The 15,321-nt window shown below is 40.4% G+C and overlaps 1 protein-coding gene across 22 annotated transcripts in view; it reads right to left on the bottom strand.

The window, feature by feature from the left end:
* sox6 (SRY-box transcription factor 6) overlaps positions 1-15,321 on the bottom strand; it is a 618,625-nt gene that overhangs the window by 113,795 nt on the left and 489,509 nt on the right. For 19 of the 22 annotated variants that reach the window (XR_011887772.1, XM_072272504.1, XM_072272513.1 and 16 more), the window contains one exon: positions 15,074-15,197. Coding sequence is in view for 21 of the 22 variants with exons in the window: in XM_072272504.1 (XP_072128605.1) it covers positions 15,074-15,197 (124 nt within the window). In the remaining variant the exon portion in view is untranslated. The remainder of the gene's footprint in view (positions 1-15,073; positions 15,198-15,321) is intronic. The other 3 variants (XM_072272507.1, XM_072272522.1, XM_072272524.1) reach the window with 1 other exon arrangement.

Genomic DNA, 15,321 nt, shown 5'->3' with positions numbered 1-15,321 from the left:
TTATCTGTCAGGGTGCATCATGGAAAGTGACACTGCATACAGAAAATACCAATGCTTTGTGACCATTTTGAGACACCCAATCATGAGAAACTTTCTAAATCAAACAGAATTAACAATTCTCTTCATTGACCTTTCAAGCCATTTCAGTTACAATAAAACAAAAATTCAAGGCTTATATGGAAGCCCTAACTGACTGTAATGGGAAATGACAATGACAACAAATGGCAACTGAAAGGCAGCTTCACAAATCAGTGAGAAACAATTGTACACGGATACAAAAATGAGATCCAGCTCTCATCACGTCATCAGCTTCATTGATGACACTATAGTGGCTGGCCTCATCAGAAATAAAGATGAGTCAGCATACAGAGAGGAGGTAGAGCATGACAATTTGAACCTCAGTGTGGTCAATACAAAAGAAATAATTGTGGACTTCAGGAAAGTGCAGGCTGATCAGTCCCTACTGCACATCAACAGCTCCTCTGTTGAGAGTCTGTAACACCAAGTTTCCTGCAGTGCACATCACCAGATGATCTTATCTGGTCCCTCAGTAACAATTCTTTATGTCAAGAAAGCACAGCAGCACCTTCACTTCCTGAGAAGATTGAGGCAAGCAAAGTTCCTCACCCGTATTCTAACCCACACAGAGTGGGCAACTGTATCACCACATGGTATGGGAATTGTAAGGCATCTTGACAGAAGACCATACAATGAGAGTACTGAGACAATCATTGTGGTCTCTCTCACCCACCCCTCACACCTCACCAATCCATGACATATACCAGAAGTGCTGTGTTTATAGAGCCTTCCCACCCATCCCACAATCCCTTTGTCCTCCTACCACAGTATAACAACAAGGACTGTTAGTCTGGGTAATGGTTTCTTCCCCCAAGCCTTGACACTGCTGAACACTCTGCTACCACCCAGTATACAATATTTATGACAGCACCAGTAGCATTGTGCTCTTGTATGTTTAACTATATGTCATATATGCACTTTATGTCAGGTTGTACATCTACAGATTTTTTTGTTATCTGTTGATACTGTTGTGTTAACATGATTTTAGGTGCTGTATGTGATATGTGTTCTATGTTTTGCACCTTGGTCTCAGGGGTACTTTGTTTCCTTTATCTGTATACATGTGTACAGTTGAATAATAATACACTTGACCTTCTATATTTCAGAAAAAAATAATAGGATATATTAAGACCAATTGTTGTTAAGTGGATATGCAGGTAGAGAGAATATTAAGGTCAGTAACTGCACAAACATGGAATTCAATGTATTAAAAAAACAGGACCAAAGGTAACAATAACACCATCTGAAACTGGGTCACTGCTTTCCTGATACATGCACTTTCACTTGCACTTTTGGTCTCTGTGACCCATTGAAACAAACACATACAAAAAAATCTGCACCTCATCAATCCATGCACCACAGTGAAAACATGTATGCTTCATAAAGATCTCTCCTCTGGCTGCTCCTAAAGTTCTGCTACACTGCATTTCATAATACTACCTCGCCTTGGTGTCCTGTGGTCTGGTACTTCAGAAGATTTGTTTTTCTCTTCGGGCAATTTAAATAATAAAGCAACAATTTAAAATGATCAGCCAGGAGTGTTTGTGTGATTTTTTTTAACAAATATTCTCTTTAATCAGCCAAATCGACCAGCAGTAAAATGATGTGAAACCAAGTATGCACACATTTATTTTTGATGAAGGATGTTTGGGGTGCAGATGGACAGGCAAGAAAATTGGAACTCCACAGATGTTGTTTTACATGCCATAAATTATTTTTTTCATATTGAACTTATTAAAAGGATAATCTAAAAATTCCTTGTAGTTGTATTTTACAGACATTGTGCTGGTACACTAAGAAAAAACTAATTTCCTGCAGCAATGACTGGTTGGTCTCTCCTTGGCACATCTTGCACACTACATCTCACTTGTTGTACCTCACCTGAGGCAGCTTAGAGATGATTTTTCTTCTATTAACAAGTTTTGTTTTATAATAATCAAAGTGCAGTTACTTAGAGAAGACTGACTTTTTTTTTAAATGTTGTTTACGCATTGTAATTTTTTTTAGTTATCATATCACAGGAAAAGAAACACCACCTTGTGTCAGGAAATGTGGAGGAGGCTTGACCCAATTGCAGAACAGTGGAAATGATTTAGTGGTGAGCAATAACTTTAGTAATAAACTGCAAAATAACAAGCCACGAGGGAACACAAAACAAGAGAGGACAGATATTAACGTGACAAGACAAAAAGGTAACTGAAAATAAGGAACAACTGGTTGAGGCTGGCTGGTTTGATTACCAGGATTGTGAGTGAGCACTGGGCTTAAATGGGTTGCAGGTGATGAGTTGGAAATGAGTGGCAGATGACTCCTGTCAGCTGGGTGGTGTCTGGGAAGTGCCTGCCTATGCAGGCCTGACACCTGACAATTGGAAACTCCAGTTTGCATGCTTCATATTTGTGAATGGATCAATGAGTGGAAAATATAGAAATAGAAATGTTTCCTTCATGACCATGTTGAGTTATAAAAATCCAGTATCTCTTAATGTTCTGAAGAAAGCTTTAAAGTGCTATTTAGCCCTGTTTCATTGTATTGAAGTTTTTTTTTCTTTTTCTTTCAGAGATTCTGGCTTAGGGGGTCTAAGAACTCTAAGTTTCCTTTGGAACTGTCCCTAAGTATTTAAACTTCAATTTACAAACTTAGATAATAGCTACAGGCAAACAACTGTTACCATGTGAGGGTATAATGCCACATAAAATATTATACTCTCTGGATATTGTCACTCTTATTTTTTCATGATTGAGGTGTCTGAATTACTGTCAAGATATATTTCCTGGCTGATTTTCCCCTTTGTTTAGGAGAACTGAGATACATTTTCTAACTGACTGCTGTTTTAGGAACATAAGACTAAATTTATTCAACCCAATAAGCCTGCTACATCATTTTTATTAGCTTTGTCTGGGTCAGCCGTTTTAGCAGAGACTGGGGATCTTGCTGATCTCTACAGGTCAGTGCATTTGTCAACAATCTATTGGAAAAGTTTTAATAATCACTGCTTAAGATTGTTTGTTTGCTTTTAAATTGCCTTCCATTCTGTCTCTCCTTGGCTTGGAGTCAATGGGCATGCTGTAGCAATCTTCTGCAAATTTGTTCTCTGGATTAAGAATGCTTGCGTGAGGAAAAATTTTATTTGATTTGTTTTAAGAAAAAGACGCGTGTCCAAACAAGCTTCCATATAGTACTTTTGCTCCTTCACCATAGAAGAGCACAGTTAGCATTTCCAAGTCATACAATAGTGTGTCACGTGGGCTCAAATTCCTTATCATTTGTTCCTGATACATCGCCTATTTTTTAGATATATAATCAGTATTTGGGATTGAATAGATGTTCATAAAAACCCTCTCATCTCAGGCTGGTGTCCAACAACTTCATTAATTTAACAAATCATCCTGGAATAAAAACTGGAAAGACACAGATTAGTCAAAGGTTGGCAACTTAGTGCTTTGAAATGGAATGGGATTCTTAATTTAGAGTGAAGTAAAGAATGTGAACATTAGCCAGTCTGTCACTAGATGTTAAATAATTTACTCTCCATTCTAATATTTTCTGATTGATGCAGATTTGCAACATGCAGATTTTTACATCTCAGGATTTAGCTGCTCAAGACACAATTGTAATTAATAGACCCTAATAATACTTCCCAGCTGCTGGATTAATTTGTGTCATCAACTCCAATAAGAGTGGAGCATTAATTGTTTCATAATGTACCCGACATGTCAGAGGTGATGAAACCCATTTGCTTCATTCGGTGGCTTATTGGAGGAAATTTTCACCTAACTCTCCTGGCAGAAGACTCTTAGATTTGAAATATTTACTCATTTTCAGACATTCCACCTCTCCTGGAAGTTCCGGGAGTCTCTCGCATATTGATAGTGACTCCCTGACACCCGCAAATTATATACAATATCCCGGAAATCAATTTTTTGAGAGGGAGGGAGGGAGCAAGGGAGAGGGAGGGAGGGAGCAAGGGAGAGGGAGAGGGAGAGGGAGATAGAAAGAGAGAGAGAGACAGACACACACACACAGCATTCTGAGTGGTCTCTCTTTCGGCTAAGTAGACCTATCAGTTTTCTCTGTGGGCGGGCTTTACACTCAACCCCTCTCTCTCTCTTCCATTGTCCATCAGTTCAGTTTAGTGTCTTACAGTGCCATGGCAGAGTGTTCCAAAAAAAGAAAATATAAAACGTACTTTACCCCAGACTACACTAAAGTGTATCCCTGCCTAATAGGGGTCAAAAAAGTTGACAGTGTTGCTGGCTGTACTGTTTGCAACAGTGACATTTCTATTGCCCGTGGTGGGTTAAATGACTGTAAAAGACATGTTGAGGTGAGTTTAACAGGTGTCATTCGTTTATTAGCATAGCTAGCGTTATTTAAACTAGCTGGCTAGCTGCTAAGGAGCTACTTTATTGATGTCCTACGTGACGAGGCCAAACTCCCTGTAGACTTGCTTAAATTTGTAATAGAATAAAAAATCAACTCCATGATAATATTTTATCTATATATGTGTGTGTGTGTGTGTGTGTGTGTGTAATTAGTTTCAATATGTGATCAAATAAATTGTTATGTTCTTTCATAGTCAAATGTCCTGTATACATACACCCTTGGAGGTCGACCGAGGGGGGGAGATATGGGGGTTGCGGGGGGTGAGGGTTGTGGTGCTACCTCCCTGAAATGACTTTTTGCAGGGTGGGATGTCTGCATTTTACACCCTCATGTACTCCTCAATTTTAATCTCTATTCAACTAATGGAGTGCAAAGCCAGGCAGAGTATTTGGCTGATGCTGTTTTACCCTGTTGGGTCACTCCTTTTTTCCACCTGCTGATGGTTTTTCATTTAGTAGCTATGCCAATTCGTGTTAAGACTGTCTTCCCTATGTCAACAACATGTAAATTGTGACTGCAGTTCTGCTTACAATTAATCCCTCAGGCACATGAATTGACTGCAGTTTTGGCAGTGGTGCAGTGCTAGCCGGAGAGCACCAGAGCGCACCCGGCACATCTTTAAGAAAAAAGCCGAAATAAACAAGCTAATTAATTAGGTGCCGCTCAGGGTGATTTGAGTATCTCAGAAACTGCTGATCCCCTGTGATTTTTACACACAACAGACTCTGGAGTTTACAAAGAATGGTGCCAAAAACAAAAAAAAATCCAGCAAGTGGCTGTTCTATGAGTGAAAACATCTTGTTAAATCCACTCCCTGGATGCTTTTTTGTTTTTGGCACCATTCTTTGTAAACTCCAGAGTCTGTTGTGCGTAAAAATCCCAGGGGATCAGCAGTTTCTGAGATACTCAAATCACCCTGAGCAGCACCTAATTAATTAGCTTGTTTATTTCAGCTTTTTTCTTAAAGATGTGCCGGCTGCGCTCTGGTGCGCTCCGGCTAGCACTGCACCACTGAGGTTTGGATGGCTTATCTCTGCAAAGCAGCCTGATTTCACAACTACCTGTCACATCATTGGCACTGTATTACCTCAGATGGTATTTTCTCTCATGGTCCACAGCCACCTAGTGTTTACCTCATGGCTTCTTCCTTGGTCCATATTACCTCATTATAGCATATGCTACCCGGCAGTAGCATAAATGGAATTTTTTTTTACCTCTGCCTCATTACCTCCTTCCTTATTTCATCATACAGTCTTTGACAAAGTCCCAAATGACTATCAAGTATTTAAAAAATGGTTGCTAATTTTGGTTTTGCCACCTAACAGCAGACAAACTGGTCCATGTTTTTTTCTAATATCAGTTAAACCTTGACATTAAATTCCATTAGCCTGTTAGTGTATCCTCGGGCTTGGAGGTTGACGCTTTAACATACAGCTGTCCTCTAACTCATCATCCTCCTTATATCCAATCATACTGAACTCCACTTAGTTTTCACTCTACAACTTACCCTGATCTGAATTACCTATCCTCTTCTCTCCAAAACCTAATCAATGCTTTTATCACCATGAAACTGGACTTTAACAATGCTCTCCAATTACCATAATCTAACAATATACCTGTTAAATACCATAATTTGTTTTTATTCAACACACACCCATCTGTTCCAAACACCCAGTACTTGTGAGGCTCCTGTGGTTCCCTTGTGTTAAAGTAGAATCAGTTTGAATTTACTTTTCGTCTCCTTCCACCCCTCTGCCCTTTGAAGTTAATTGGAACTTGTCAAATTACATATGCCAGTAATGCAATAATGATCTTGTGAAAAATATGCCAAGAAAACTCAGTGCCAGTCTTGAGGACAGCAGCTTCACTTTGAGTAGTACACCAGTGTTTCTGTGTTGTGTCGTGTCCTGCATGTTTTAAGAATCTGAGAAAGAAAAGAGAAGAAGATAATAATGAAAAGAAAAGTAGATGATGAATGTAAAAAGAGTTGGAAGAATTAATGAAAGGAAGGATAGAATATGGTGGAAAATGGAAGGAAAAAAGAACAAATAAACAACAGAAAGAAAAGATAAATAGTGGTGACGACAGGAACAGAAGTTATGGAAAATGTAAAAAGAGGCTAGAAAGAAAGAATAGAGAATAGTCAAGGTTTGTGAAAATTGGACATACCCAGAAAGCTTCACAAAGTACTTGTCTTTCATTGAATGTACTGAATGCACAATACTCTTTTTCGTGAAACAAAGCATTCTTTGTTTCACAGTTTGGAGGATTTATATCATCCCAATCTCCAGCTCCATCCAAATCTCCTGTGGTTTCTATTATATCACAATTAAAGATGCTCAAATAACTATTTCTTCACTAGTTGAGCTGGATTTATAGATTAAAATAAATTGCATTCACATTTTTACTCTAAATCTTTGATATTAAAACATTAAAATTACAGGCACTTAAACAATAATGCAATTCAGAAATTGAAGTTGTTGAATGAGTAATATTCTTGTGCCCATACGTAACTACATTAACTGCTTCAACGTCATAACATGGCAATCTGGAATGAAAATTGAGATGTGTAAACAAAGGCTACAGACAGTTAAACAGACTGAAGGAATGATAGAATACTGATTGCAGCAAATTCAAAGCACAGTAATTTGGTAGCCCCTAGCCGTGGCTTGTAAAGTTTATATTTATAGTCTGCTGGTGCACTACAACACCAATGAGGACTTGATGTTAAGCAAGTTGTATTAAGAGGAATGAACCAGAATAGTGAAGTCTCCGAAATAGTTTTGACAGAGCCAAGGAGAATGAGTTTCTTGCTTATTAGCAGGACCACTGTTTTGAATCCCAAGCATTTTACACAATTATGCACAGAAATATCACTACTTGAATTTTATAGTGCAAAATCAGTAACTCAGAGCAGCAGTACAAGGAGACCTGGGTCTAGGGTAACAAGGCAGATGTTTAGAGGGGATCTGAGAAGAACTTTTCCTGGTTGGAATCTGCAACACACTGCCTGAATGAACGGTGTTGTCAGGTTTTCTCACGTCATTTAAGAAGCACAGTATCCAGATGGACACTTGAACCACCAATGCATAAAAGACCAAGTTCTGGCAAAAGGAATTAGTAGAAGTAGTTACATACTAATAATTGGCATAGATATATTTAAGCAAAGGACCTGTTCATGTGCTATATGACTCTATAAGTCCATTTACTCAGTTTATAAAAGCAACACTTCAAGCAGCAGGACCAAGTGCCTCAGTGTGCCAAGTTTGAAATGAAGCAGATGTCGCGTGTCTCTGAAAAAAGTCCCATCTAAATCTAATAGCATGAAAATAAAATCAGTTTTCTTCCCACAACAAAGCCCTTGCCCCTCTCTGTGGCATCAAATGCCACACGATAACCTGTGAAAATTTTGTAGTTGGCTCTCAGACCCTTCAGTGGTAGCTCAGATAATGTCAGGGCTTTTTATTAGCATAAGTGCTTGATGTTACTATTGCGTGCCCAGCGTTCTCTGTTTCTAAACATACCAAATGCAAGGAAGTACCAATTATTATTACTAATTAAGTTGCTGTGCCTGAAGTCATGCACATCACATTAAAACCTTGCAAAATCAAATATCTAATACAATGGGGTTTCATTCAAAATCTTTCCACACTCACTTTTCAGTAGATCACTAGTGAGCAAACAAGAATAGGAATTCCATCTAATAATATATGCCCTTCACCAGGTCGCTGGGGCAAATGTCGCTATATACTGATAAGTGACATGACTTTGCAGACAAAACAAAATCCAGTTTCAGATCGTCCTAAACTGAACTGCAATGTGGAAGCTGGCTATTTGCTGTGTTTGCATTGATGCATATCTGCAATGTTCTGCAGATGCTGTAAATCTTGAACAATACATACATACCAAATCCTGGAGGAACTCAGTAAATCAGGCAGCAGTTAGATGAATGGTCTCAGCCCAAAAAGTTGACTATTTCTTCCCCTCCATAGATGGCACCTGACTTGTTATATTTCTCCAGCATTTTGTGTGTGTTGCTCAGTTCAGATATCCTTTTTTTATGTCCTTCAACAACCTATTCAGCTGATAGTTAATTTCTATGTGTTATTTGTTTTGGTTACCATGTCTGAAACTGCATACCACAAGATCTCAACACTATTCTGGATCATATCAATGGTCCAAATCTCTCAATTGCTAGAAGAAACAGTTTCCATCTACTTTTTCTCCATAACTATATAAATATCTATGAAGTGATTTTATAATCACATTTATACTCCAACATATCAAGTCTTTCTTTGTATCTCTGTACTGAAAGGCTTTTCAGCAAATCAGGGCTGTATCCTCTGTGTACCTCATCCTTTTAAAGATTAGCTTTATTTGTCACAAGTACACTGAAACATACAGTGAAATGCATTGACTTATTTGATTCAATGGCTAACACAATCTGAGGAAGCGCTGCGGGCCGTCCGCAAGTGTCACCGTGCTTCCAGTGCCAACATAACATGCCCAAAACTTAGAAACCCAAACTCGTACACGGAAGAAACTAAAGCACTTATAGGAACGCAAACACAAGGAATTCTGCAGATGCTGGAAATTCAAGCAACACACATCAAAGTTGCTGGTGAATGCAGCAGGCCAGGCAGCATCTCTAGGAAGAGGTACAGTCGACGTTTCAGGGCGAGACCCTTCGTCAGGACTAACTGAAGAAAGAGCTAGTAAAAGATTTAAAAGTGGGAGGGGGAGGGGGAGATCCAAAATGATAGGAGAAGACAGGAGGGGGAGGGATGGAGCCAAGAGCTGGACAGGTGATTGGCAAAAGGAATATGAGAGAATCATGGGACAGGAGGCCCAGGGAGAAGGAAAGGGGGAGGGTGGGGAAAGCCCAGAGGATGGGCAAGGGGTATAGTCAGAGGGACAGAGGGAGAAAAAGGAGAGTGAGAGAAAGAATGTGTGTATATAAATAACGGATGGGGTACGAGGGGGAGGTGGGGCATTAGTGGAAGTTAGAAAAGTCAATGTTCATGCCATCAGGTTGGAGGCTACCCAGACGGAATATAAGGTGTTGTTCCTCCAACCTGAGTGTGGCTTCATCTTTACAGTAGAGGAGGCCGTGGATAGACATGTCAGAATGGGAATGAGATGTGGAATTAAAATGTGTGACCACTGGGAGATCCTGCTTTCTCTGGTGGACAGTGCGTAGGTGTTCAGCAAAACGATCTCCCAGTCTGCGTTGGGTCTCGCCAATATATAGAAGGCCACATCGGGAGCACTGGACACAGTATATCACCCCAGCCGACTCACAGGTGAAGTGTCACCTCACCTAGAAGGACTATCTGGGGCCCTGAATGGTGTTAAGGGAGGAAGTGTAAGGGCATGCGTAGCACTTGTTCCACTTACAAGGATAAGTGCCAGGAGGGAGATCAGTAGGGAGGGATCGGGGGGACGAATGGACAAGGGAGTCGCGTAGGGAGCGATCCTTGAGGAAAGCGGGGGGGGGGGAGGGGAAAATGTGCTTAGTGGTGGGATCCCGTTGGAGGTGGCGGAAGTTACGAAGAATAATATGTTGGACCCGGAGGCTGGTGGGGTGGGAGGTGAGGACCAGGGGAACCCTATTCCTAGTGGGGTGGCGGGAGGATTGATTGAGAGCAGATGTGCGTGAAATGGGGGAGATGCGTTTGAGAGCAGAATTGATGGTGGAGGAAGGGAAACCCTTATAGAAAACCCATTTAGTCACAGAGAGAGTGTAGGAAGTCCTTACAGATGGCGATGGGAATTGAACCCCAGTCGCTGACCACTGGCACCATAAAGCACAATGCTAACTGCTATGTTACCATGCCACCCTCTATGAAACTGTGCCACTCCCTGTGATGCTGTGCCATTCTGGAGTAGATTTCAAAACTACATACAATGGACTGGTTATAATGCACCATTAAACCTCAGCTCTTATATTCTATGCCTTTTTCTAATACATCCAGCATTCTATTAGTTATTTATTACTTTATGCACTTAAAATGCCGCTTTTAACATCTTATGAACCTAAAGCACCAAATGTGTATGCCATTACTCATCTTCTCCTTCATGGCATTGTTATTATTTAATTTATTAAGTAAGCAATATTTACTGCATCCCACATCCTAACATTCAATTCTATCTATTACTTTTCAGATCATTCTACCATTTTATCAAAGTCTCCTCAAAGGAAGTTATATGTAAATAGTGCATTTATTAACAGAGTATTCCACAGAGCTAAAACTAACTTTAGACTTGGCATAAGACATAGAAATAAAACTTCATGAATTCCTATAAAATGATAGTACCACACAGAGCAATGAAAGCAGTTTGAAGTAGAAGTAGTATTGGGCTTTACTAAACTCCAGCAGCACAAAAAATGCTTGAGGAAGTCAGTGAACCAGGCAGCATCTATGGAGGGATATGGCCAGTCGACATTAGGAATTGAGAACTGCCATTTGGACTGAAAAACAGAGGGAAGACAGGTAGTGTAAAAAGATACCAAAAACAAAAGAAACTCTGCAGATGCAGGAAATCCAAAGCAACACACACAAAAATGCTGGAGGAACTCAGCAGGTCAGGCAGCATCTATGGAAAAGGGTAAACAGTCAATGTTTCAGGCTGAGATCCTTCCTCAGGATTAAGGATCTTGGCCCAAAATGTTGACTGTTTACTCTTTTCCATTGATGCTGCCTGACCTGCTGAGTTCCTTCAGCATTTTGTGTGTGTGTTGTAAAGTGAAAAAGAAGTGCAGCAAAGAGGTGGAGCAAAAGCTAGCAAGTGTTAGGTGGATCCAGCTTGGCAGGTTTGGGGATTGATAGGGAGATGGAAGAGGGGATAATTGAAATAGCACCAGAAGCAGGTGGAATCTGATAGGAGAAGAGGGTATGGATTCCAGTGAGAGAGTTGGGGAGGGCAGATGGGAATACGGAGGAAGAAAACTAGTGGGAGGAGTGTGTGGGTGATTGATCTTTACTTCACTAAACTCCAGTTCAGTTCAAAACACGATCTCACTCAGTTAATAATGGGAATAGGTAATTACATCTATAATTCATGAGGAAATAGCACGCATCATCAATTTCCAATTGGTTTTGGATTCAGATCAAATCAATCGGAATATTGAAGGGTTTCTAACAAGTACTCTATTGGTGATTGATGTCCAAAGATCAGTGGACATTTTGTTTAAGTTAAGTAGGTATAATTAGCCTTTCAAGTGTCGATTGAGACAGGTTGTTTTCTGGCAAAGGTGTACATGGTAAATGAGAGGCCTTCAAAATTGAAATTTTGAGAGTACAAAGTTTGCATGTTCCTTTCAAAATAAAAGGCAAGAAGAACAGGTGTAGATAAATTGTTTTTTTGATATATTGAGGCCTTGTTTAAGAAAAAGAAGAAGGTGCATAGCAGATATAGGCAGGCAGGAACAAATGAGGTGCTTGAGGAGTATAAGAAATGCAAGACAACACAAAAAGGAAATGAAGAGGGCTAAAAGAAGGCATGAGGTTGTTTAAGCAGACAAGGCGAAGGAGAATCCTGAGGGCTTCTCCAGGTATATTAAGAACAAAAGGAAAGCAAGAGTTAACACTGGTCCTCTGGAAGATCAGAGCTATAGTCTACATCTGGAACCAAAAGAGATGGGGGTGATCTTATTTTGCATCTATATTTACTTGGGAGATGAGCGTAGAGTCTATAGAGGTGAGGAAATGCAGCAGCGAGGTCATAGACCCTATACAGATTACACAGGAGGAGGTGTTAGGTGTCTTGAGGCAAATTAGGCTGGATAAATCCCCAGGGTCTCACAACGTTACCTGTGGAAGGCAAATGCAGAGATTGCAGGGACTCTAGCTGAGATAATTAAAACATCCTTCACCACAGGTGAGGTACTGGAGGATTCGAGGATAACTAATGTTGTTCTGTTGCTTAAGAAATACCTAAGAATAAGCCAGGAAATTATAGGCCGGTGAGCCTGACATCAGTAATGGGACTGGATATATAGTTATATATAATAGGACTGGATATATATATATATATATTTGGATAGACAAGGTCTGATTAGTGATAGTCAACTTGGCTTTGTGCGTGGTAGGTCCTGTCTAATCACTCTTAGTGACTTTTTCAAGGAAGTTACCAGGAAAGTTGATGAAGTGAAGGCAGTGAAAGTTGTCTACGTGGACATTAGCAAAGCCCCTGACAAGGTGTCACATGGGAGGTTGGTCAAGAAGGTTCAGTTGTTTGGCATTCAAGATGAGGTAGAAAATTAGATTAGACATTGGCTTTGTGAGAGAAGCCAGAGAGTGGTTGTAGATGGTTGCCTCTGTGACTGGAGGCCTGTGACTAGTGATGTGCCACAGGGATCAATTCTGGGTCCATTCTTGTTTGTCATCTGTATCAATGATCTGGATGATAATGTGGTAAACTGGACCAACAAATTTGCAGATGGCACAAAAGTTAGAGGTATAGTGGATAGAGAGGATGACTATCAAAGCTTGCAGTGGGATTTGGATGAACTGTGAAAAATGGGCTGAAAAATGGCAGACAGAATTTAACACAGACAAGCGAGAGGCTCTTTGGGAGGACCAGCCAGGATAGGTCTTACATGATGAGCGTGAGGGCACTGGGGAGTGCGGTAGAACACAGGGATCTAGGAATACAGATCTATAATTCCTAGAAATTGGCATTGCAAGTTGATAGAGTTGTAAAGAAAGCTTTTGCCACATTGGCCTTCATAAATCAATGTATTCAGTACTGGAGATGGAATATTATGTTGAAATTGTCTAAGACATTGCTCAAACCTAATTTGAAGTATTATGTGCAGTTTTGGTCACCTACCTACAGGAAAGATGTACATAACGTTGAAAGCGTGTAAAGCAATTTTACAAGGATGTTGCCAGAACTGGAGGACCTGAGTTATAGGGAAAGGTTGAATAGGTCAGCACTTTATTCCTCAGAACATAACAGATTGAAGGGAGCTTGAAAGAGGTATAAAAAATTATGAGAGGTGTACTTAAGGCAGAGATTGATAGGTATCTGAGTAGCCTGGGCATCAAAGGTTACGGTGAGAAGGCGGGGGAGTGGAACTAAATTGGAGAATGGATCAGCTCATGATAAAATAGCGGAGCAGACTCAATGGGCCGAATGGCCGACTTCTGCTCCTTTGTCTTATGGTCTTATGGTAAAAATAGGGTAAGTGCAAGCAGACCTTTTCCACTGAGGTTGGGTGAGACTACAACTAGGGGTCATGGGTTAAGGTTGAAAGGTGAAAAGTTCAAGGGGAATATCTTCACTCAGAGTGTGGTGAGAGTATGGAACAGGCTGTTAACACAAATGGTGGATGGGGGATCGATTTCAACATTTAAGAGAAATTTGGCAGGTACATGGATAGAAGGGATATGGAGGGCAATGGACCAAGTGCAGGTTGGTGAGATGAGACAGAAAAATAGTTCCGGATGGACTAGGTGGGTCAAAAGGCCTGCTTTTGTGCTGAAGTGTTCTCTGACTTAGTGACATTATATAGTGCCTACAGTTTTTGAAGGCATTAAAAACCTTGCTTAAAAAAGGGGATTTAAAGAGGCCTATAGGAAATGAACTGTGAAGAGGTAGGGTGGTTTAGAAAGAGAGTTGTAGAACAGGAGCCATAAATAGGAGGACTGGGACTGTCAAAGGAAGGGCAAAGGGAGAGAAGGATGCATAGGAGGCCATTTCAATGATAACACAGATTTCTTGCAAGGACTGGAATCTATTACAGAGAAAGAGATGGCAAGCCATCAAGGCCATTAAATAGAAGAGTGACAGAGGATTGTGGAACTGGTTAGTGAGATAAATGTGGGTGTTGAGCACATCTAAAGGAAAACAAGATTACTTATGAGGAATAAAATTAAGACAGGAAAGCAACAGAAGGGTCTCGGCCCGAGATGTCGACAGTCCCTCTTCCCATAGATGCTGCCTGGCCTGCTGCAATTTTTATGTGTGTTGCTTATATTTTTTTCTACTTAAGGACTGAACTATTATTATTTCCCTATCTTTTACAGGATGTCATTAGAGATCAAGTCTGGCCAAATACTCCATTTCAAGACTACATATTGAAATATATATGAGAAGTCTAGAAATTCCAAGTCTCTTCTTGTGACACCCTTACGTGCTTTTAGATGAAGGGGGCTTTTGGACATATTCTGGCCTAAAGTGGTCACCTGAAAATCTGAAGTGCAGGTTGACATCCGTGAGAACCAGTGACTGGCGTTTACATCCAGTTTACTTCTTCTAGCATAAGATTGATTGAAATTTGAAAACAGGCTTATTGGCAAAACAATTACTTAGGAACGAACCACATGCTAGAACAGAGTCACACATAGAAAATGATACCACACACACTGCATGGGGCACATTGGGTGAAAACTCACAGAATCCAAGGGAAACAGCCTACAGATTAACTTGCCTCCCCAGGAGGCACGGGGTAAGCAATAAATAGCTGAAACAAAATATTGAACAAAATGTGCTGGTATCAATTACAATTTAAAAATGTACTCTGGCAGTTTCTCATTGAAGTTTTTGAAAATACCTATTTTGCCTTCTGCAGCAATATGTAATTACTTGTTATCAAGCTTACCTGGTTTGTATGTTATTCCTGGGGGGAACAGAAATCCCTGCTGGGCTGCAGCAGCCGCTGCCAGTGTTCGTTGGTCGTGTGGAAAAATTGGGATCATGAGTGGAGGCATGTGACCCTGAACCTGCTAAAGACAACAAGAGTTCTGATCACACACAGAACAAATGTATCTTGACAAGCATTATACAGCAAATATTGTGTACATGTGCCCATGGACTGCCAGAATGCTCTCCCCTAACCTGTTAATCCCT

The sequence above is a fragment of the Mobula birostris genome, chromosome 11 (assembly GCF_030028105.1).
Source record: "Mobula birostris isolate sMobBir1 chromosome 11, sMobBir1.hap1, whole genome shotgun sequence".
Taxonomy (NCBI): Eukaryota; Metazoa; Chordata; class Chondrichthyes; order Myliobatiformes; family Myliobatidae; genus Mobula; species Mobula birostris.
The sequence above is the reverse complement of the archived record's forward strand: the minus strand, read 5'-3'. Positions and strand labels throughout refer to the sequence as shown.